This window comes from Ursus americanus, chromosome 11, assembly GCF_024610735.1.
Source record: "Ursus americanus isolate L20-20 chromosome 11, mUrsAme1.1.p, whole genome shotgun sequence".
In the NCBI taxonomy this organism is placed as follows: domain Eukaryota; kingdom Metazoa; phylum Chordata; class Mammalia; order Carnivora; family Ursidae; genus Ursus; species Ursus americanus.
Genome location: NC_142137.1, coordinates 24,500,797 through 24,524,012, shown reverse-complemented (window position 1 = coordinate 24,524,012; position 23,216 = coordinate 24,500,797). Strand labels below are relative to the sequence as shown.

Sequence of the window (23,216 nt, the reverse complement as noted above, 5' to 3'; positions counted from 1 at the left end):
CTCCGACTGAGCAAGGAAGACAGCAACAATTACAGCTTTAGAAAACTCGGGGGAAAATTGCCCTGGTTTTTGTGAGGACTGGTATTTTTCAAACTGCATTTGCAGATGTGTCTAAAAATAAAAACAAATTGCAAACATGTCCTGCAAGTCCCAGGGGCAGGATGCCACTGCCAAGAGGGCCGGGTTCCGAGAGCCCCAGGACTCCCAGCCGGTCCTGTCAACGCAGAGCCCGGAGCCCCACAAGAGCAGATGGCATGGGAACATTCTTTCTGTCCTTAGGGAGAGCATTTTATTTGATTTCACCCCCTTCCAGTTTGTTTCGTCGTTTCTTTCATTTAAAAGAAAAGTTACTAAACTTTTAAAAGCTTTTCCAGTTTAAAAAAATATCCACTATTAAAATGACTTCGGAAATCTTTTTTTTTAAAAAAGCTTTATAATGGATAACATTTACTAAGTGCTATTTGCCAGCCACTTTCTCCTTTGTAATTTTCACAGAAGTTCTCGAGGTAGGGTAGTGTGTTCAGCTCGGTTTTCCAGAAGAACGAACCAAGGGTGGGGAAGCAACTTGCCCTGTGTTAATAAGCTGAGCAGTAGATGGGGTCAGGGTTTTAACCGTATTCTTTCTGACCCTAAAGTTCAGTAGGGAATTCCATTTTCTTTGAGATCAGCTGCACTCCTGCCTACTCTGGTGGTCCAGGGGCCCACCACTGGCTCTGCGTCAGAGCCCAGCCTGCAAATGGGCGCTTGGTGGGAAGGGAGAAAGCAGAGCGTGGGGTGGCCATGCCCCACTTGTCAGGCTCTTGGAAGGCTGGGTGGAGGCCCCGGAGTCCACCCGGGTCCCTTCGCTCTTTTTACTCTCTGTGAAACCCCCACCCCAAGTGAGGCATAGACTGCTGCCCTCCCTGCTTCTCTGCCTGCAAAGGAAGAGGGCTCTTGCCAGGATCACAAGCCTGCTCTCTGGAATGGGAGCTGCTGTCCTCCTTTTCTATGCTTAATTTTTCAAATCGCTATGACAGGTATCACAAAGTCACATCAGTTGTGACAGTTGTGAAAAGGATGAGGTGATTTTTTGTTAGGTCTTAAACTTTTTAAATCCTGATTATGTTTTATTAATAACACCTTTAAAACGGTGGGAGCGTATTTTCCCTGCTTTACCCTTTCTATGTGATGACACAGCCACCAGCTCCCTGGTCTCTGGTTGCAAACACAGTGCTCTCCTGGGCCTCCCGTTCTCCAGCACCCCTTCCTGTGGTGAGAGTTGGCCTCACTTTGCATCTGAAAAGGTGACTTGGGAGGTGGGGAGGATCTGTCCCCCCTGGGCGGCCTGACTGAGGTCAGGGCTGCTGGGCCCGGTCTTCCTGGGCCGCACCTCTCCCCCCCGGTAGCCGGTGCTAAGTTCAGTGGCCGTTTCCGATTTAGTGGGCCAGAATCCTGAGTCAGCTGGCTGGGATTTGAACCTCGAGGTTTCAGGAAGCCCAAGTACTTCCCATGTCTGGGCCTGCTGCTGGTCCTGTGTGCGTCCTGGCCAGCCACAATCCCCTGGCGCCTCAGCTTAGCCTCGCACTGCTCTCAGCAAGAGGCCTGGTCCAGCCGCTCTCTCAGGAGCGCAGGTTCTCTGCAGAGAACTTGATGGAAAGGACCCCTGGTCACTCCTAGCCCCCCCCCCCCCCAGCAGCATTGGAAAATGCTGTCCCTTAGACACCTGTGGGACACTTAGGGAGGAGACCCATGACCCTGTGAAGGCAGTGGGCTCTGGCAAGGAGTCACCACACCGGATGACCCGTGCTCTCCTTACTGTGGTCGTGCCTTCAGCTGTCAACAAGGAGAATTCCCCACGTCAGGTTCTGTGTGACTCCTTATTACCCACTTGAACCAGTCACCTCACCACACCTTCCTTTTTCTGTGGTTCAGCCACTCCTCAGTTGGGCAGACCTCCGGACCTTCCGTCTCCCCACTGCCTCCTGCTGCTTAACCCAGGAGCCAGGCCCCTCAGAGCAGGCCTCTGCCTGCCCAGTTTGGGCCAGTTTTGAGGAGTCAGGGAAGGAGGGCCCCAGAGGCGGGTCAGAACATCTCCCAGACAGCACAAGAGAACCCTGAAGAAAGGACCACATTTAACAGTGGTCATGCAGGGGTGCAGAGACCCGGACAGCGAGGCCTTGCCCTAGTGAATTGCTAAGCTTCCGGCCAGTCCATTTGTTTCCCTGGCCAGCCGCAAACCCTCCGGTGACCTGACCTCCCATCCCTGATCCAGAAGACTTGCTCTCGTTTTTTGGTTTTGTTTTGTTTTTTCCTCCTGTGAAATTTGCCTTACTTTGAAAAGCCTTCAAGCATCAGGCAAATGCATTGATGGAGCCTATAATGTACCCACCAGGAAATGACATTTCCTTACGGTTCAAAACCGATCTCTTCACCTTCTCATTCACACCCAGGTTTATGAGCTGAGACTTTTTTCTGATCTCTTTTCCTCCCCACACTGAGAAGTGTTTTCTACCTTCAGAGGCAATAATTTAGAGACAGTTACGAAATGGAAGACCTTTCCTAGTTTGTCAGTTGTTACATTGTTTCTTAGATTATCGATATTTTAAATGTTTAAAAGTTAAATGATTTGATTTTACATAATTAGCATGTTGCTGTTTGTGGGCCTAAGTGAGAATATGGCCTGGCTCTTTTCTGTATTCATACTGTAATGCTTATTATTTTTTCATTGTTTAAAATTTCTTTTTCATTTTCAAAGAGTTGCATGCCCACTGTAGAATATTTGGAAAGTAGAAGGAAATATTAAGGAAAAAAATCATCCATAATCTCCTAATTGGAGGTAATTAACATTTTGGCATATTTCCTTCCAGCTGCTTTATGGCATTTTTTAATTATGCAGTTGACATATCCCCAGTGAACTTTGAAGTAGGTTATTATTGACTGGGTAGCCCTGTAATGAACAATTGATTTTGAATCTTTACACATAATTTAATGCGGGCTCCTTCTGTCAGTAGAGGTTTTCGAGTTCATGTGTTGAGAAAATGTGTCGAAGATGACTTCCTAACTTTGTATAATGGAAATAACGATAGTGATCAATGGGGATCTCAGGCCAGGTCTCGTTCAGTTCGTTGTGTCTCCCACTTTCTCTGCAGCTTTTTGTGGAATTGACCAGTGACTGCTAACAGCTGATGGCTCTGGGGGGCTTCTGCACCAGGATTCCCACCCTCGGTCTGGTACTGGTCCTGCCTGCGCTTAGCCTGAGAGCCTCAGCCCTCTGCCCAACGTGGCAACTGCGTATCTCAACTTTCAAGTGTGTGAGGCTCTGTAAGTGACAGAAAGATTTGTTTATAGATTCTTTTTTTTTTTTAAGATTTTTTTTTTTTTATTTATTCGACAGAGATAGAGACAGCCAGCGAGAGTGGGAACACAAGCAAGGGGAGTGGGAGAGGAAGAAGCAGGCTCATAGCGGAGGAGCCTGATGTGGGGCTCGATCCCATAACGCCGGGATCACGCCCTGAGCCGGAGGCAGACGCCCAACCACTGTGCCACCCAGGCGCCCCTGTTTATAGATTCTTATAAGCTGAAAGTGATGAGGAAGATCAAGATTTGCCCATCTAAACATGGACAAAATTATTTTCAAAGTAGATTTTTTTGTCCCCTAGAATTTGCTTTAGTGTTATTTCTTCCCCTCCAAAGAAAAAAGTCTGGTAAGTGTATGCTAGAGCTTAAAATTAATCTGTATCCAGGTCACAAAATTGTAAGAATTGGTGGTCTTCTGCACAGCTGGGGCAGGCAGTCTGTGCTTACTAGATTTGAGTTATGGTTGTTATAGAAACCCTAATGTAATATCTCCTAACCTTGGGCTGGGAGTGCTCTTTCCTTCCTGTTACTTTTATCTCACGCTGTTTACCCACCCTCCCCTCTGACAGAGGTTCCCAGAGTTCCATCTTCATTCTCCAGGCCCTCCTTCTCTGCTCGTATTGGTTGTGATCAATCCTTGTAAATCAGCTGTCCGGTCACAGAGGACACTGGCACCAGCGGCTCCCCGGGCACACTGGGGGGTGTCGTCACCAAAGCACCGGGCAGGGAGGCTTCAGCATCTTGCCAGCCTTTCCGAGCCTGGGATCCCATACCTATAAAATGAGATCATCTCTGGGTCCCTTTTGCCTCTAAAACTGTGCCTCAGTTTCCTAATGTATAAAATGAGACTAACAAGGGTCTCTACCTCTTAGGCTTGTCAGGGAAGTTAGTTTCTGCACAGTGTAAGCCATCGTTGCTGTTGATTCTCCACTGAGGGTGCAGAGCACGGGGCCGTGATGTGAGGAGTCAGAAGGCAGTGGCGCAGCAGCGTTCCTGCCTCCCACGAGCTTGCCCGCAGGGCTGGTGTCCCCAGCACTGCCTGTAGACAGGGCACTCCTTCCCCCACGGAAGCACGTTACCGTGACCCTGGCTGTCTCCTCCCAGAGAAACGACTCGTTCCGGAGCCTTGTCTCCCAGTCTGCTTCTGGGGGGAATGCAAACTAAAAAAAGAAGTGATAGAGAAATTTCCATGATCTATTAAGTGAAAAAACAAGGAACAGGATCTTAAACCTTCCACTTTCAGCATCTCTATATGCTTAAAAATTAACAAAAACCCCAAAGAGCCTTTGTTTATATGGTTATAGCTGTCAATATTTACTGTGTTGCAAATTAAAATGGAGGGGCTCCTGGGTGGCTCAGTTGGTTGAGCGTCCAGGCCATGGTTTCAGCTCAGGTCACGATCTCAGGGTTGTGGGACTGAGCCCCACATTAGGCTCTGCGTGGAGGCTGCTTGGGATTCTCTCTCCCTCTGCATCTCCCCTCTGCTTGCATGCTTGCTTTCTCTCTAAATAAATGAATAAAAATTAAAAAAAAAAGAAATTAAAATGGAAAAGTGTTTAAATATTTTTTAATTTATTTAAAAACAACCATAATAAATCCATTACAATGTAATGTCAGTAATATTTTAATGAAAGGTAACTATTCCCCCACCCCAAAAAAAAATCGTAGTGAGAAGATTGGTATTGTTCATATTCTTTTTTTTTTTTAAGATTTTATTTTTAAGTAATCTTTATACCCGATGTAGGGGTCGAACTCACGACCTTGAGATCAAGCATCGCAGGCTCTGCCAACTGAGCCAGTCCGGTGCCCCTGTGTTGTTTACATTCTTGCATCTCTCTTTAATATCTGACGTAACTGAAGGCTGAATTTTCCTATCTGCCTCTCTAGTCAATCTTTTGCAAAATAACGCTTCATGTAGCCTCTGGAAAGCTCTCCTACACGTCTGTGAGAGAAAAGGGACAACAATATCGCAGTGTTACAAAAATAATGTTCATCTCATGGAACTCTTGAAAGGTCTTGAATATACTCATAAATTGGCTCCCCAAAAAGAAAAAGAAAAACAACAAAGCTGTTTTTAAAAATGTCCCTTTCCATGGTGTAAACACTCCCACTGTGGCCAGTTGCAAGCTACCAACTGGACTCCTGAAGTGGCGCTGGGGAGAGACACAGCTGTGCACCCCAGAACGAGCCGGCTGTGGCACCCGCTCTCCACGGGTAGCACCGAGAACCACTGACCCCCAGCATCTGTGGAAGGATGCCCAAGAAAACGGACGTTGTTGCCTCTCAGAGAGTGACTGGTGACTGGGGGGGACAGTGGACTTCTTTTTTTTTTTTTTTTTAAGATTTTATGTATTTATTTGAGAGATTTCAAAAACGAGTCGGGGAAGGGGCAGGGAGAGAATCAGACTCCCTGCTGAGCGGGGAGCCGGACTTGGGACTCGATCCCAGGACCCTGAGATCATGACCTGAGCCGAAGGCAGACGCTTCACTGACTGAGCCACCCAGGCGCCCAACAGTGGACTTTTAAACCAAATATCCTTTCATACTTTTTGAATTTTGTCCCTTGTGCATGCATTATCTAGTCAAAAGAAGAAAAAGAAAGACTCGAAGCATCTTCCCTTCTTAAAATGAACTCCAAAACTAGACGTTGGACGTTGACCTGTCATTTGTCAGTCTTTTCGACGTCCCCATTTCTTTTTTTTTTTAATTTTTTTTTTAAAGATTTTATTTATTTATTCGACAGAGATAGAGACAGCCAGCGAGAGAGGGAACACAAGCAGGGGGAGTGGGAGAGGAAGAAGCAGGCTCATAGCAGAGGAGCCTGATGTGGGACTTGATCCCAGAACACCGGGATCACGCCCTGAGCCGAAGGCAGACGCTTAACCGCTGTGCCACCCAGGCGCCCCTCCCATTTCTTTGTGGCATCTCTTAGAATTGGCTCTTCCTCGGCCCCGTGAGTGGTTGTCACCGGTCTGTCCCCACAGCCTTTCTTCCTGCCCGTGGCAAGAGCTCGCTCGTGCTCGTGCCCGACTTCGCCACCTTTCCGCAGCGGGCGCGGGTAGCCCTGCCGGTTCCGGCGTTTATGTAGCCAGTTGCAGCAATTTAGCCTTTGTAATTTGATATTTGAGTGGCTGAAGCATCTTGTTATTTCTGAACATTTGGGATTACCCTCCCTTTTGTGCTTTTTGTAAGCTGAAGGCTTTTCTGATGACATTCTAATCTCCCCCACCCGTGTGCCCTGCATGGAAAATTGAACATGGTCCATCTTGCTCTGTGCACAAGGACAGAGACTATTAGGCACTTTAATAAAATTATATATACTCTTACGAGCTCTGCAACATTTAAACCTTTCTGTACCAATGACAGTCACTTAGCCTGAGGCTTCCTAGGCTGTTTGGGTAAAAAAAAAAAAAAAAAAAAAAAAAAAACAACGAGCATTTTCAGTTATTAAATTAACCACTGGAAATTGGTCTCCAAGAGGTCATGGATGCCTTAGAGCCTGTGGTATTTTCGCTAGAGGCAGCAGCCGGCTGCATGGGTCTCGTTGACGCTTGTCCCCTTCATTTGTTTAAACATTCCTTTGGGCTTGTCCAGGGGTTTCTGAGGGACATGGAACAGCCACCTTTTGGGGAGAAAGCTGATTCTCAGGGACACGTGGATGCATAGTTAGACTGTCTCACAATTTTCGAGACGTGGTGAGAGAAATAAGAGGATTTTGAAAAGGAGAGAACGTCCTGCGGGCAGAGGAGCTTGTAATCCTAGCAAGCCCCGTGGGCGGGGCTACATAACCTGTAGTTACGTAAGACACGGGATTTCTGCGGCATGCTCGGCATCCGGCGTGCGGTGTCCACCCAGCATGAGCAGCCTTGTGACTGTCATCTGGGCAGATGACCAGTAAGTGGAGGTAGCAGTGTGATGCCCCTCTCCCTTCTACCACCGTGCAGTCACTGTGTCAGCGCAGGGATGCTGGGAGGTGACCCACACATCCCTCCTGTAGAATCCCTCCTGTACCGTGGGGTGGAGTCTACTTCCAAGCGTGGAATAGACTGATTTTCCAGGTAGCTGCATGCAGACGAAGGGAGATTTGGATGTTGCAGCTGCTGTTGGACAGAGGGATCCAAGGTTGGAAACTGGCCCCTGTGTTCATCAGGAGAACCTTATAAAAGAATGAGGATTCTGTGATTTCTACTCCGGGTCACTGGCGGGAGATACACAGACTTGTTCTAAATCCTAGTTCTGCCACTTAGCAGCTTGGTGACCCTGTGCTGTGTTCTGGGTCACTTCTGTGCTAATCGGGCATCTGTCACTGGTCTAAGGTGACACTGGTTCCAAAGCAGATGCCCCCTGGGTGTCTTGAATGCCTGGGAAGCGGGCCACTGGGAGCCTTCCCCGCTCCCCCTCTGGCTTTCTGCCCACCCACAGGAGGCTCAGGTGTGTGCTCTTCCTTCACCATTTTCTGAGGTGGGACGATCAGAATCCAGGTGCTTGTGTGGCCTGCTTTAGGGTCACATGGTGTGGTTTGGAAAATAGCCTTCCTGCCTCCCGAGCCCCTGTGGGGCTGAGTGTACGCCCAGCACTGCGCAGCGGGTTCACGGGTCAGCCCCAGCCCCAGCCGGCCTGAGCGCCACCCCCTCCGCTCCGTGCTGCTCGCTGGGAAAATACAGTTGGGCAGATAAAAGAGTAGATAACCGTGCCGGCCTGCTCTGCACTGTGGTTCTGTCTGCTGTGTTTATTCATCGACACCTGCTTTCTTCCAGGATTTGCTTGTCTTTTTAATGCTCTCTACTTAGCTGAGTCTTTGTGGTTTTTCTTTCACCTTGACCCTTTCTTTCCAAAATAAGCCATCCACCTTCTCCTCCCTTTCCCACCACTTCTGCCCAGAGAGTCCTTTGTTTTGTACGCTGTACCCTCTCTGACAAGCCTCACTCGGTCCTGCCCATCTGTTCTGGGCTTCTCACCTCTGCTCTTGATTTCAGGGAGTGGCGTCTGTGACCGGGTGGCAGGGTTTCCCAGGGCAGCTGGCAGTCAGGCGAGGCCTGCAGTGCCTTTCCTTAAGAAGCCCCCTGCCTGGCCTTGGACTTCTCCCTGGCATCGGCTGCCTTGCTGTGTGCAGACTGCTACCGTTTGCCTACCTGCCTGTGCTCCCCCATCGCTACCCCCAGCCCCCTCGGGATGCAAAAGTGGGTTTCTTTCCTTGGAATACAACGGAAATTGTATTTGCTAAAATTCGCCGTTGGTAAAATAGCTCCAGCTCTTGGACCCTTGAATTTGACTTATCTTCCCTCAATACCATCTTGTATGTTATGTTTTTCAGATAGCAGATAGTTTGGTAAATAAGAATTATTTTTATCGTAATTGCAATTTCAAATAAATCTTAAATTTTCTTATTCATTTCTCTGAAAATTAGTAGTATAGAGGTGGAAAGAACTGTGCCTGTCATAAAGTTACTGTGACACTCCGAGGATAGCACATCACGTCGTAAGCACTGTGTACGTGTTGCTGTCCCTAGTGAATTTTGAAGTTGGTACTGTGTGCAAGATTACCTGGACTCACTCCCTCTTTCTTGCGCGCCCCCTCCCCCCTGAAATTCATGCGTCTAAGACGGAGGACCACACACCATTCTGTGGCTATCTGGTGAATAGTTTACTGGACTTTGTAGATAGCATCGCTCTTCCTTCTAGAAATTTCTGAAAACATCCTTCTCAGTCCTGCTGTCCTCAGATGCTCAACCAAAATGGGACTCAGTATTTGTAGGCAGCTTAATCAGTTGTGGGAACCACAACTCCGTAGCAACAGTACAGGCTGTCAGTGTATTCTTTTCCAGTGTTACTGCCTTATTTACACCTTATACTGTTTATGAACGCTGTTACGTAATTTGGGGAATCTCGAAGATTTAATGCTACTTTTAAGCATGGCGCCCGTTCCATTCTGGCTGGTGCGGTGGGAGTCGGGAGCTAGCTCTGCACGAGACCCTGCAGCCCAGACTGGGTCCCTTGCTCTCTTGTGGCTCTCCACTCTCCCGCTCTGGCCTCATTCCCTCAGCAGTAAAAAGAAGGGTTTGGACCAGATTCTTGGAGCTCAAGAGCTTTAAACCCACACTGCCTCATCTTGTTGCTTTGGAGGGAAGGGCTAGACCGGCACCATCCAATAAAAATAGAATGCAAGCCACTTATGTAATTTTAAATTTTCTAGTAGCTTCATTAAAATAAAATTAAAATTAATTTTAATGAAGTTTTATTTAGCCCCATGAATCTGACATTATCATGTCAACATGTAACCAACATAAAAATGATTAGATATTTTACTTTTTTTTTTTTTTTTTTTTTGCTCTGCTCCATCTTTGAAATCTGGTGTGTACTTACACTTACAGCACATCTTCATTTGGACTAGCCACATTTCCAGTCCTTGGTAGCCGTGGGACTAATGGCTGCCATTAGGGACAGCATGGGGCTTTCTGGACGCGCCTGGAGTCGTATGATCCGCTTTTGTCCGGAGGAGCCATGGCCTACATCCTCAGTCAGCCTTTACATTCTGTGGCTGGAATTTAGAAAGCAGGGACTAACAGGAGATCATCTGAACTTGGGTCTTTAGTAAAACTTGATTTTCTCAAATAGCGGTCCCCCTCCATCTGAAAGTGACTCAGTCGGTGCTCTAAGACACATTCTGCCCACGTGGAGTTTTGGAGAAATGCTCCCAGAGGGTATGCGGAAGGCACGGCTGCTTCTGAGCACCTGCGGACGAACACAGAGGATGCAGTTTTCCATGACGTTAGGGACAGTATCAGCTTAAGCTTCCATCACTCAGAGCCAGGGTTGGGAGGGTAAGGGCATTGCTCATGGGTATGGAAAATTAAGAAAGAAATCAAGCAATAAATCCAGACTTTGTCTTTGTCTTTTCATTTAGTGGAATAGAAGATGAACTCAACTGAATTCAGTGAAGATGTAGAAGAAGGTAAAAAAAAAAAGCTTCTTTTTAAAAAGTATTTTTAATTTAGTATTTTTATCAGGTCATACACTACATGGTTCAAAAATATAAAAAGTTACATAATGGAAAATCGATGGAAATTCTCCTCCCACACCTGGTTCCCATCCCCCTCTACCCATACACCTGCCAGAAGTGTCTTATGTATCTTTCCAGAGTTAACTTTTTAAAAAGTATTTAAAGTGTAGTATTTGTTTCTTTCTCTCCAGCTCCCGTCTTTCTCCCCAAAAAGGACTTTAAAACCAGTTTGAACAAAAAGTTCTTAGAATGCGGTTTTATTGTGTAGCACCAACGTGGTAAGATAAAAATCGCTAGGTTGGAAAGCACAGTTTTATTGTGACTACACTTTATTATCTGAGTGATAGTATCAAAGGGCAGCCCACACATACCCGGTCGCCCAGGGAACCCTGCTAACCTCCGAGCAGCCCAGTGGTCTTTCCCGCTGAGCCCTATTTCTTCTCTGCCACAGTTCTAAAAAATAACACTGTGAAAGTGGAGACAGAGGCCGAAGATGCTGCCCTGGACTGCTCAGTGAGTTCCAGGTCTTCCGAGAAGCACCCTCTGGACAGCGTCTTCACTGCCCTCCAGGATTCCAGCAAGCGAAAGCAGCTGGGCGGCGATGGCCAGCCTGACTCTGTCCCCAGCGTGAAGAGGCGGCGGCTGATTCCCGAGGTGAGGGCCCAGCCCCTTCCGCTGTTTGCTTGGGCTCTGACCCTCTGATTAGAAGCTCTGTCTCTCTACTTGTGGGCATCCAGGCAACTGCTGAACCCTTGGGCATGAGAAGGCTTTCATTTCAGCTGTCCCATCTCTGGCTTACATTTCTAGAAGGTGTCTTCTCTAAGTAGAATTCTTATATATGTCTGGATTCATTATGGGCTAGGGGAGGCTTCACAATGCAACCGCTTTTGAGTTCTTTGTTTTGCTTTGCTCCACTTTATAGCAAAGACTGTTAAGAAAAGCCTACTGCTTTCGTATGGTACACAGTGTACACAGATTCCTGGAAGAGTGGAGGGTTGGGAGGTCTTTTCCTAAATCAAGCCATCTTTTATATTAGGAGAACTTGTTCAGTGAATCTTTTTATAAAGAGAATTCTTTTGTAACATACCTGTTACCCCCTAACCTACGAATTTTATGAATTTGCTTTATTTTTTTCATCACCTGCTGGTTAGATTGAACTTGACTAAGTTCTTCTTTTTTTTTTTTAAGATTTATTTATTTGAGAGAGAGTAAGCATGAGTGGGAAGGGGAGAGGGAGAGAGAGAGAGAAGGAGAGAGACTCCCAGGCGGACTCCACGCTGAGCTCAGAGCCTGACGCAGGGCCTGATCTCATGACCCTGAGATCACAGCCTGAACTGAAACCAGGAGCTGGATGCTTAACTGACTGCACCACCCAGGCGTCGCTGAACTTGGCTAAATTCTAAGAGAGACAACGGAACTGGACATGGTGGCCCTCTCTAGCAGACTAGTCCAGGTGGGAGATAAGATACGTACACAGAACAGTTAAGACCAAGGAGAGAGTGGCAGCTTTAGGACGTCAGGGGTCTGGCCTGGGAAGCTTCACCTCTGAGCCGCCCACGGGCCGGCAGACTACACCTTAACTCTTAGAATGGCATTTTCCCAAGCTCTCCAACGTTGACAGACAGACACACAGGCTCTTTGGGGGACCCAGATAGGAATTCTGCTTCTGCATGTCTGTCCAAAAGAGCCCACATTTTCAGAGCTCGTTACCACCAGCCAGAACACTGTGAAGCATCAGCCTGGGACTCTTTGGGGTGTTACTGGCTTGTTTTAAAGAATTAAAACTATTAGATGCTAGGGAAAATCCAAATGAATTGGAAATATATGGTTTTAGAGATTTAGAGTCTTCAATAAGTAAAACTATCCTTTGCTGTAATTAGCAAAATGATGAGATTAAGATTTTCACCGGGATTTAAACGTACATGTTTACGTTGTATTATAATGACCAGCAACCTGCATTCCACATCATGGATCAGTGAGTGATACCTTCATTTACTTGTTTTCCCCCCCAGCCTTTTTTTTTTTTTTTTAAGTTTTTTTTATTTATTTGAGAACGAGTGAGGGAGGGGAAGGGGCAGAGGGAGAGAGAGTCCCAGGCAGACTCCAGAGCCCAGTGTGGGGCTCAGTCTCACCATCCCTAAGATCACAGTCAGAGCCAAAACCGAGAGTCGGACATTTAACTGACTATGCTGCCCACGTGCGCCCCCATTTTTGAATTATTGAGATAAAATTTCACATACGATGCAATTCACCAATTTAAATTGTACAATTCAGTGGGTATTTTTGTGTATATTCACAGAGTTGTACAACTATTCCTATCATAAGTTTTAGAATATTTTCATCACCCCACAAAGAACCTTTGTACCCATTAGCAGTCACTCCTTTAGCGCCTGGGAAGCACTAATCTACATTCCCTCTGGATGTATCTGTTCTGGACATTTCATATAAATGGAATCATAGACTATGTGGCCTTTTATGTCTGGCTTCTTTCACTTAGCAGAATGTTCTCAAGGTTCATCCATGCTGTAGCATGAATGAGTTCTTCACTCCCTTTTTTATGGCCAAATAATACTCTGTTGTAAATATACCACATTTTGTTTATCCATTCATCAGTAGACAGACATTTTGGTTGTTTCCACTTGTTGACTATCATGAGTAAAATCCAGCAATACATTCTAAAAAATCAATAATGCCCACGTAGGAAAAAAGTTGACATTTTTCATAACTACATGAGCATTTTTATTTTATTTTATTTTTATTTTTAAAGATTTTATTTATTTATTTGACAGAGAGACAGCCAGCCAGCGAGAGAGGGAACACAAGCAGGGGGAATGGGAGAGGAAGAAGCAGGCTTCCTGCTGAGCAGGGAGCCTGATGCGGGGCTCGATTCCAGGACCCTGGGCTCACGCCCTGGGCCGAAGGCAGACGCTTAACGACTGAGTCACCCAGGCGCCCCATGTGAGCATTTTAAATAAAGGGTTTGTTGCGGATATCCCGCCCTTGGCTCTGGCTGCCCACACTGGCCACTTGCATGCCTGTGACTCTGGGGCAGGTGTCATGTGCGGAGAGCAGGCTCCCGTGCAGTGAGTAACGATTGCAGACGGAATCTCAGACTCCTCGCTGCTGGGTGAGATGCACGCTGGGAGAATACAAGCTCTTAGATGGTTAGTCAAATAGCTTGTTTGAAAAAGATAGCACCTTTTTTTTTTTAGGTTTTATTTCACACCATAATTTGTTATCCTTTCCCCTAACGCTCACTAGATAGATGTTTTCCACTTCCACGTCATCACAGTTAGTGCCGCAGGGACCATCCATCCATACGGGGAAACCTGGTGCCCTCTGTGAGCGTTTCTGTGGGTTAGATGCCCAGCGGTTATCCCACAAGTGTCGAGAAGTTTGGGAAGCACTGTTAGGTTCCTAAAGGAACTCCTGAAGACGTTTTCTTCTGTGTCTCACATTACATTTCTGCCTTGAGTCAATTCTATTCTCTCGACTCCTTCAAGTTTGCATGTGAAGCCAGACTTCCAGAAATGGAACACAGAGTCGAGTGCATTGGTTCACTTTCGCTGTGGGACAAACCACGGTGGATCTTAGCAGCTTACAGTGGCCACCGTTGTATTTGTTTGCAGTTCGTGGGTCAGCTGGCAGTTCCTGATTTGGCCTGACAGGACTGGGGCTAGGTGGAATGGCCTCCCCTTTCTGGGGCGTCAGCCGGGCTGGGCTGGGCTGGCCATGCTGGCTGCAGCTTCCCTTTCTGCACATTCTCAGCTCTGGGAGGCTAGTCCAGGCTTGTTCACGTAGCACAGAAGACTTCTAAGAGCAAGAGAGGCCGAGCTCGGGAGCACAGACGCTTTTCACACCTCTGCTTGCATCACCCCTTTAGCTGGTATCCCCCTGGTCAAAGCACATCACACAGGCCGGCCTGGACGCGAGGGCCTGAACAGACTCCAGCCCTGACGGTAGGAGTGACAAACTCACGTTGCAGAGACTTTCACACAGGGATGGGGCAGCTGTTGTGGCCATTTTTGTAAAAGTTCACCACAGTAAGGAACAACAAGCACACCAGGAAGGAACTCTGACCATGTAGAGCCCGGGTTGTGGCCTTTGTGGACAGTCTGAGCTGGTCGCATTGTCTCCTTGCGCAAAGGGAGTCACTTTATCCTTTCATCCCATACAATTTCGTTGGAAGGGCATCACAGAGAAGGGAGTGTCTTCGCATTCCTGGGGGCAGAGAGGGAAGGAGAAGGTTTTTTGTTTTTTGTTTTTGTTTTTGTTTTTTTTTTAAAGATTTTATTTATTTATTGGACAGAGATAGAGACAGCCAGCGAGAGAGGGAACACAAGCAGGGGGAGTGGGAGAGAAGCAGGCTCATTTCGGAGGAGCCTGATGTGGGGCCCGATCCCACAACGCCGGGATCACGCCCTGAGCCGAAGGCAGACGCCTAACCACTGTGCTACCCAGGCGCCCCGAAGGAGAAGGTTCTTACGATTTGTATTTTAGTTGAATCCTTCAGTATGTGAAGCAAGTTAGAAAAAAACATGGCACTGGGCTGAACTCCACTGGGGTTCACAGTGGAGGGATTTCCCTGGGCATCACATGAACGATGTGAAGGTTCTGGATGCTTCCCAGTTTGGTGAGGCAGCAAGCTTCAGCTGGGACCTCAGGCACCATCCTGGAATTCTGACACGTTTGGAGAAAAGAGATCCAAAATGTATTTGAATATTTCTAATATCACTTGTCCAGTTGACATATTCTAATTGGGCAGATATGTTTACTTTTCAATAGACTGGAGACAGCAGGCAGTTCTAACCTGTTAGATTTTAGATTGGAAAAGACAGGTTAAGTCCTGGATTTTGTTTTGGGTGTTTTCCTAGTTTTGTTTATTCTCCTTACTGTATGTAAAATGAGGTTGATATCCAGGCACCCCTTCCTGTTCTGTAAAAAGAATATATGTAAGTATGAACCTTTTGAAATTCTCGAGCTCCTTGTGGAAAGGTGTCATGTGAATTCAAGGCAGTATTTCCTTTTAAAACTCTGTGTAAGTTGATGTGTCAATAAATCAATAGCCTCAGAACCCTGGGGATTTTAGAACAACCCATCAGTTTTATGAAATTATAGTATATGTTGATTTTTCAAAATGGCACTAGTACTAATTTACTAGTCCTTTATCCTTCTCCCCCTGAATTTTCTCCGATCCTTCTTACAGATAAGGCGGCAGGGGTGGTGGTGGAGGGAAACATGCAGGTTTTTTTTACCAGAGTGAGACAAGAGGAGCCAGGAGGCTGAAACAAGCGATCGTCCAAAGAAGTGGAAAGGAAGTTCATGAGCAGTGACTGAGTGCCTCCTTGACAAATGGCACCATTCCTTATTTAATCCAAACGACAAACCAGTGATGAGAGAATTAGTAGCTCTACCACATCGATGAGTCAATTCCGGCCTAGAAGTTAAAGTGCCAGGATGCCAGTGGGCAGCCTTGTTCCTGGCGCAGAGTTTCAGGAGTGACTGGGATCACTCACTCCCTGCATCTGGGGAAGTGAGCCCCACCTTCTCTGCTCCAGCCCGGAGGAATGGTAAATAGTTAACCTGGAAGTCAGATGGGGAGAGTTCACCGTGGGGCCTTTGGCCAATTACGTGACCTCCCAGACTCGCAAGTTCCTCCGTGGTGATGAGAGAGAATTCTGCTCATCTCGTTGGTTTCTTGTGTGTGAGGGAGCCCAGCACAGGGCCTGCCCCATGTCAGCCCTCAGACCTGCCTCACAGCCCCCATCTCCAGTTCCCACCCGTCACGGTCAGCATTCATCTGCCTCCCTCCACGTTCATCAGAGCAAAAATGGCATGAAATTGCCAAGGGAGACCATCGGACACCCTTTAGGACACCCCAGGCTGAGCGCCCTTGATTCTGAACACCTTCCAAGTCAGAACATAGACCACCTTGCATCTTCTCCCCCAAGCCCAAGGCTCGGGGAGGAGGGTGAAGGCTGGGGGCAGGATTCGAGTGCTAGTCCTGGTGTCAAAGGTACGTCCCGTTCCAGCTCCTGTCAGTGCTGCGACGTGTTCATAGTGACATGTAGTACAGTCCTTCGGAGACGCGCAAAACCTCCCCCAAACCCTAACAAAAGGCTGGATAAAGCCTTCCTTGGCACCTCCCCTGGAAAAGGCTTCATAGCCAAACGCAGCAGATGTGGGAGAGGAGTAGCCAACGCTTTTATTGGTAATCATCTTTTTGTTCGCGGAGGTGGGGGCGATATGCAAGAGCTGTATGCCAGGCAGGAGTTAGCTTTGTTCTCCTGGGGTTTTTCGGTTCTTTGTTTTTAATTCTGAAGTGTCACTGTGTTTTGTTTTTCCAATTGGAGAATGGGAATGTCATCTCATTCAGTGCAAACACACCGAATGCCGCATCAGCACCGGTGGCGGTGGCACCTGCTGGAGACTCCCAGTGGTTCCTGCCACAGCCACAGCAGACAGGGGCTGTGCCGCTCCCACTGTGACGCGGCTCGGAGCAGCTGGTGCCCCCCAGCCTGGTTGGTTTGAGACCGCGCGGTTCAGCACCGTGCTGGTGGCCCGGAGGGCGCGGGGGTGTTTGTGCGATGTGGAGGGCAGTCTTCGAAGATGTCCTGACCTGACAGGTCGCCATCTCTTCCGGCGTCTCTTCTCCACTGTAACTGCTTTATCTCCCAGATTCTTACTTCTTCAGGCCTCCCAGCAATTTCTTCATCCGTTAACAGTGTGAGGATGACCCAGAGGGGAAAAGCCATGAGGTCAGAGACCGTCCAGCTTGCTCCCTGTGTCCCCAGAGCCCTGCACAGAGCCTGCCCAATGCCAGGCATTTGGTCCTATTCGCGGGCTGTGTGCTGGAGCGCTCTTCCAGACCTTGCTGCTAGCTGTAGCTGGTCACTTGATGAGCGTGATGATGGAGAGAGACATTCTTTTGAGAATGAAAAAGGTAAGCACTGCCTCCACCTTGCTGAGTGACATGGGAGCAGGGGGCAGAGGCACGCCAGCCCTCTCGGAGCCCACTCGCAGGGTCTGCCCCTGATGCCACATTAATTCTCCCCCGTCTACTCTCTGGCAGGCTGCTGCCTTCTTGGTGTTCCAGTTTGCTGCGTCTCTGGGCACCATTTAGCCAGTCATCATTTGTCGAACTGCATTCAGGGACTGCTTGGATTTGGAGTGGCGAGGAAGATGCTGGATGCTTGAAGCATCTCCATGGTGACCCAGTCCCTGGGGTGGAGCTGGGCACGGACATGTGGGATCTCCCCACCCTCACTTGCAGCCCAACATCGACCTCTTTGTGTTCATATTCCCCAGCGAGAGATGTGGGCATTCCCTCTTGAGCCTGAGGATGCTAGCAGGGGAACGCGATGCCCCGACCGGATGCAGGAGAGAGGCTGGCGCTGCCGAGCCTGAGCTCTGCAGCAGAGTTCCCATATGGCTGGAAGATGAGCCTCGGAGAATTGGGAATGGTGTCAACCAGCCACCCTGTGCCAAGTAGCACAGATTTAAAGATTTCTTGATGCTCCTAGACAGCTGAGCAGAGATTTATCAGCAGCAGCCAATGCAGCCAGCCCGTTGTCGCCTTGGCAGCATTTGTGGAATTAATTGGAACACTGAGTTGACAGGACACCAGTGTGGGGATATCTAAGAACCTTCTCTTTGGTGGCTCGTGTTGTGTTTTGTGTTGAATTGTGTATCTAAGGTCTCTGGGAGTGAGGAATGTTGCCCTCTACTGGGACTCTAACTTAATTTTTTATTCCAGCAAGTTCGCCAAAAATGTTTCTATTTGATGGCAGTGTTTCTAACATGCTTAGTAGAAACGGAAATATTTTTATTAATGATCCCGAACAGTGAGAGTTATAGAGGGGATTTCCAGTTCTGATATACCTTGGCCTTCTGCCTGCTGTAGGAATGTGGGGGAGTGCAGTGACTTTTCTTTGTTACTGGTATTCAGACAATTCACCCAGAAAATGTTCCCTGGACTTACTCTGTATATGCAGGGTATTAATTAGGGCAGACCTCTCTCGAGAACCCGGTACTTCTGCTGCATTGCCTGTGAGTTTCTGGTGACCTCCGTACAGAACCTTATTTTATGATGTATTAGTGAGATCACTTGTAAAGCAAAGACCCTTGTTCTAAAATGACTCCTAATGTATTTATGATTATTTTAATGATTGCCATTTGAAATTCAGATTCCTCTATATTCGTAAAACCTCATGGTAATCTCATGATCCACAGGACTTGCAAAATTATTTTGGTGTAATTGAACTTAATGGTGAATGAGTTGCTAAAATTTAATTTACAGCCTACAGGAATTAGCAAGTAAGGCACTTCAAATTTATTAGGGCAGTGCTTTTCTTTTTTTCTTTTTTTAAAGATTTTATTTATTTATTTGACTGAGAGAGAGCAAGCATGAGTTGGGGGAGGGGCAGAGGGAGAGGGAGAAGCAGACTCCCCACTGAGCAGGGAGCCCAATACGGGGTTCAATCCCAGGACCCTGGGATCATGACCTGAGCCAAAGGCAGACGCTTAACCACCTGAGCCACTCAGGCAAGCTTAAGGCAGTGCTTTTCAACAGTGACCCATAGTTTTAAATTCACCTGGTAGAGAAATACAGCTCAAATATATGGATTTGTATGCAGACACAGAGAAACAAAATAAAACTTCCCCAAATTTACTTACCATATGCAGTGCACCCTGATATTTTCTATTCTTTTTCCTTCCCTTGCTTCTTTCCTCTTATACTGGTTATGACCCACCAAATCAACTTCATCGTTTACTGATGGGTCACGATCCATAGTTCCAAACATACCATGTTGTGGTAAAGATTTTCATCTCTATCCCATCCATTCTCCCAAGTTTCACGTGTGTGTGTGTGTGTGTGTGTGTGTGTGTGTGTGTGCACGCCCGTTCTCGTTGCTGCCTCCCTCCCTTCATAATCCTCTGCTTTCTTCCAGATAGCAGAACAAAAGAACTGTAAAGAGCTTAACCCCCCCCCTTCAGCTCAGTGGTCCAGTACCCCTCCCCTGCCCCCAGCCTTTTGGGCAAACAGACCTGTAAGAAGTGGCTTCTCTGAGTGACTTACCCTGATGTGTTTCAGGGAAGTCCTCATTTTGTTTAGTGGCTGAGAGGAATCTTTACAACTAGTTTCATAAAAGCCCCCCCCCCCCCATTACCTCTGCTCTGGCTTGGGAATAGCATTGCTTAATAATAATTATATTCTAACAGTGAATATTTATTAAGCACTTACTGTGATTCAGAAAGGGCTCAGTGCTTTCTGCACATTATCTCATTAAGTCTTCATAACTACCCTGTGAGACCTACCATTATTTATCCCTGAGTTTCTAGAAGCTGAGGCATGAAAAATCATTTGATTTGGCCAAGGTCACAGAAGACAGCCTGAGCTGAGATCTTACCCATCCCTTTATACCTCTCTACAGACATGTTATTCATAAAGCTGGTGGCCTATCCGAGCAGCTCCTTTTTCTTAAGCATAGATTTGAGAATGGCAGAACACCTTGGCCTGCTTTAACCATCCATGCATCTGGTTGACACACATTCATTGGGCAGTTCTGTGTCCCGGGCACTGTGCAAGGTGCTGGGCGGGGGTAGACTCAGGAATGACCTGGTGCCATCATGGTAGCAGTCATACAGTGTGATGAGGATGCGGGCAGCTGGGTGAGGAGACCCGGGAAGGGGAGGGTCAGGTGGCAGGCCATTCGTGCTCGGCTTGTCCCACGCCAGCAGGCCCCTGGTGCTCTGTCCTTGATAAGTGTGGGATGCGTAGGAGGGCCGGGTACCTCTGGACCTTCATCAGCTTATGCAAACAAACCCTGAGGAAAGTATTGGCCAGCTCCATGGGATAATTACAACACTTCTAAGAATTCCTCTATCTTCAGGTTCTTACAGTACCTTTTCTTCTGCATGGTTGTTATCAACAGAGAGGCAGGAGAAAAATTAACCTCTCTATGTGAGTCAGATTATTCCTTTATCTAAAAGACGGTCCAGGAAGTAATTCATTAATTTAAAATATAAAATGAAATATAACGTGGGTGGTTGAGGAAGATCAAAGTCTTACGTGTTTATGTGGCCTTGTGCTCTGTTTTCACCTAGACCTACATATTACTCACCTGCCATTATAAACCTAGCCTCTTGAGCTTGTCTTTTCTCCCTACCCTTTTTAGGCTACAAGAGAAAAACACGTCATACACTGTTTTGTGCTGGCATTAGTTGTCTGAAGACTTATAGGTGACATTGAATCTGCCTGGATGAGACAAACTGAGAGCAGACTCTGTCTTTCAGGCCGAGGCCCCTCAGAGAGGACCCACAGCACCTGAGAGCTTGTTAGAAAGGCAGGGGCTCCTGGCTGGCTCAGTCAGAAAAGCCTGCAACTCTTGATCTCAGGGTTGTGAGTTCGAGCCCCACATTGGTTGTTGAGATTACTAAAATAAATAAATACATAAACTTAAAAAAACAAAGAAAAGAAATGCAGGCCCAGGGACTAGAATCTGCATTCTAACAAGATCCCAGGTGATTCATATGTGTATTAGAGTTTCAGAAGCACTGGCCTTGGCCGCCTTACACCGACCATATTTTCCCATGGGTGTAGAAGCTTCCAAAGGATGCACATTGTTCTTACCAGTTCTGCAGTTGCCTGGGGCACACACCTGTCAGTAAAAGCAAATACTTTGTGCTTCAGCCCTGTGTGTCCGTCCCCCTGACACCCACCAGTACTCACCAGCTAGCTCTTCTGCTTGACTAAACCCTCAACAATATTCCAGTAAGTTCTTGGGTCCAGTTTAACACTTGTCAAAACCAGCTTTATTGAGCTGGGACTGAAAGACAATGGATGGTACGATATTTAAACGGTACCATTTGGTGAGTTCTGACATACGTGTAGGTCAGTGAGGCCATCACCACGATCAAGATAATAAACACGAATCACCAACTACCATAAAGTTACCATGTGCCCTTCGTGTCCTTCCTCCACCCCCAGGTCACTTCACTATCAATAAGTTTGTATTTTCGAGAATTTTATATGAAAGGAATCATACAGTATGGCCTCTTGTTGGTCTGGCTTCTTTTAGCATAATTATTTTTAGACTCATCGTGAGTACTGTGTTTCAGTTCCATTGCTGAGTAGTATTCCGTTATATGCATATAAGACAGTGTGTGTATACTTGCTGATAAATTTGGGTTGTTTCCAGCTTTGGCTGTTTACAGATGGGGCTACCGTGAGTATTTGTGTATAAGTCTTTGTATGATCGTGTGCTTTCAGTTTGCTTGGTAAATAAATATCTAGGACTGGAATACCGGGATCATATGGTCCCTGTATATTTAACTTTTTAAGAAACTACCAGCCATTTTCCAAAGTGGTTACATTATTTTATATCCCCATCAGCAGCGTGTGAGAGTTTCGATGCCTTCACGTCTCCAACACTGGGTATTGTCTTTTTGTTTGTACCCATTCTGGTAGGGATGGTGAGGTATCTCCCAGTGGGCTTTAATTTGCAGGTTACAAATAAGCATATATATATTTAATATATATATAACATACATATATATAAAATATATACATATAAATAAATTTATTTATTTATTTATTTAGAGAGAATGAGCAGGGGAGCAGCAGCAGAGGGAGAGGGAGAAGCAGGTTCCCCGCTGAGCAGGGAGCCCAATGTGGGGCTCATCCGAGGACCCTGGGATCGTGACCTGAGCCGAAGGCAGATGCTTAACCGACTGAGCCACCCAGCACCAATAAGCATCTTCTTATATGCTTGTTTGCTACTTCTATGTGTTCTTCGAAGTGGCTATTAAAAGTCATTAATTGGGTTGTAGGTCATTGAGTTTGAGAGTTCTTTATTCTGGTTTAAACTCTTTTATCAGATAAGATTTGCCAGGATTTTCTTCCAGCGTGAGCTTGTTTTTCATTTTTTTAATACTGTCTTTTGAGGAGCTGAAGATTTTTTAATTTTGAAGTCCAGTTTATCAATTTCTCTCTCTTTTTTTTTTTAAGATTTTGACAGAGCACAAGCAGAGGGAGAGGGAGAAGCAGACTCCCCACTGAGCAGGGAGCCTGATGCGTGGGACTCGATCCCAGAATCCTGAGATCATGACCTGAGCCAAAGGCAGACGATTAACTGACTGAGCCACCCAGGCACCCCTCACATTTTGTTCTCTTATGGATTATGCTTGTGGTGTCATATCTAAGAAATATTTGCCTAAACCAAGGTCATAAGGGATTTCTCTTATGTTTTCTTCTAGAAGTGTTAGAATATAAAGTTAGGTATTGTATTTACGTCCACAGTCCAGCTTGAGTTCATTTCTGTATATGGTACACACGGGATGGAAGTTTCTGTTGTTTGGTTTTGCATGTGTATATCCAGTTGTTCAGCATCACTTATGGAAAGGATGATGTTTTCTCCATTGAATTGCCTTTGAGCCTGTGTTGAAAATCACTTGTCCATATATACATAAGTAAGCCTCTTAAAATGTTCAGGGCCTGGCAGCAGGGAAACCACTGGTGAAAGCAGCAAGAACTCTGGGTTCTCAGGTGGCCAGGTTTGATTGCTATCTGGTGGTGGAGCTGGGACTCAAGCTCTGGGGTCTTCAAAGGGGATCTTGAGCTTGCCCTAGGAGTCCGGCAGAGTGGACTTGCCGAGCGTGCGTGCCATCCTTGGGTGAGCAGAGGAGATAGTCTCTGAAATCAGTTTGGTAGAGTTTAATTCCCTCACTGTCGTCTGTGGAGCAAGGCTGGAGAGTACATGGCAAGTATCCTGGTAGACGCATAGGAGATGCACAAATACGTTACATGCAGTGGCTGCCTTAAGACACGGGGGTTTAATTGTCTCCCGCAGCTCTTTGAGAATGGCTGCTGGGCCAGCAGG

General features: G+C 46.8%; 1 protein-coding gene across 1 annotated transcript in view; it reads left to right on the top strand.

Moving 5' to 3' along the window:
- Positions 1–23,216, top strand: part of BEND3 (BEN domain containing 3) — a 33,496-nt gene that overhangs the window by 3,649 nt on the left and 6,631 nt on the right. The window contains exons 2-3 of the mRNA XM_045806958.2: positions 10,240–10,287; positions 10,787–10,989. Of these exons, the coding sequence (XP_045662914.1) occupies positions 10,251–10,287; positions 10,787–10,989 (240 nt within the window). The 5' untranslated portion in view covers positions 10,240–10,250. The remainder of the gene's footprint in view (positions 1–10,239; positions 10,288–10,786; positions 10,990–23,216) is intronic.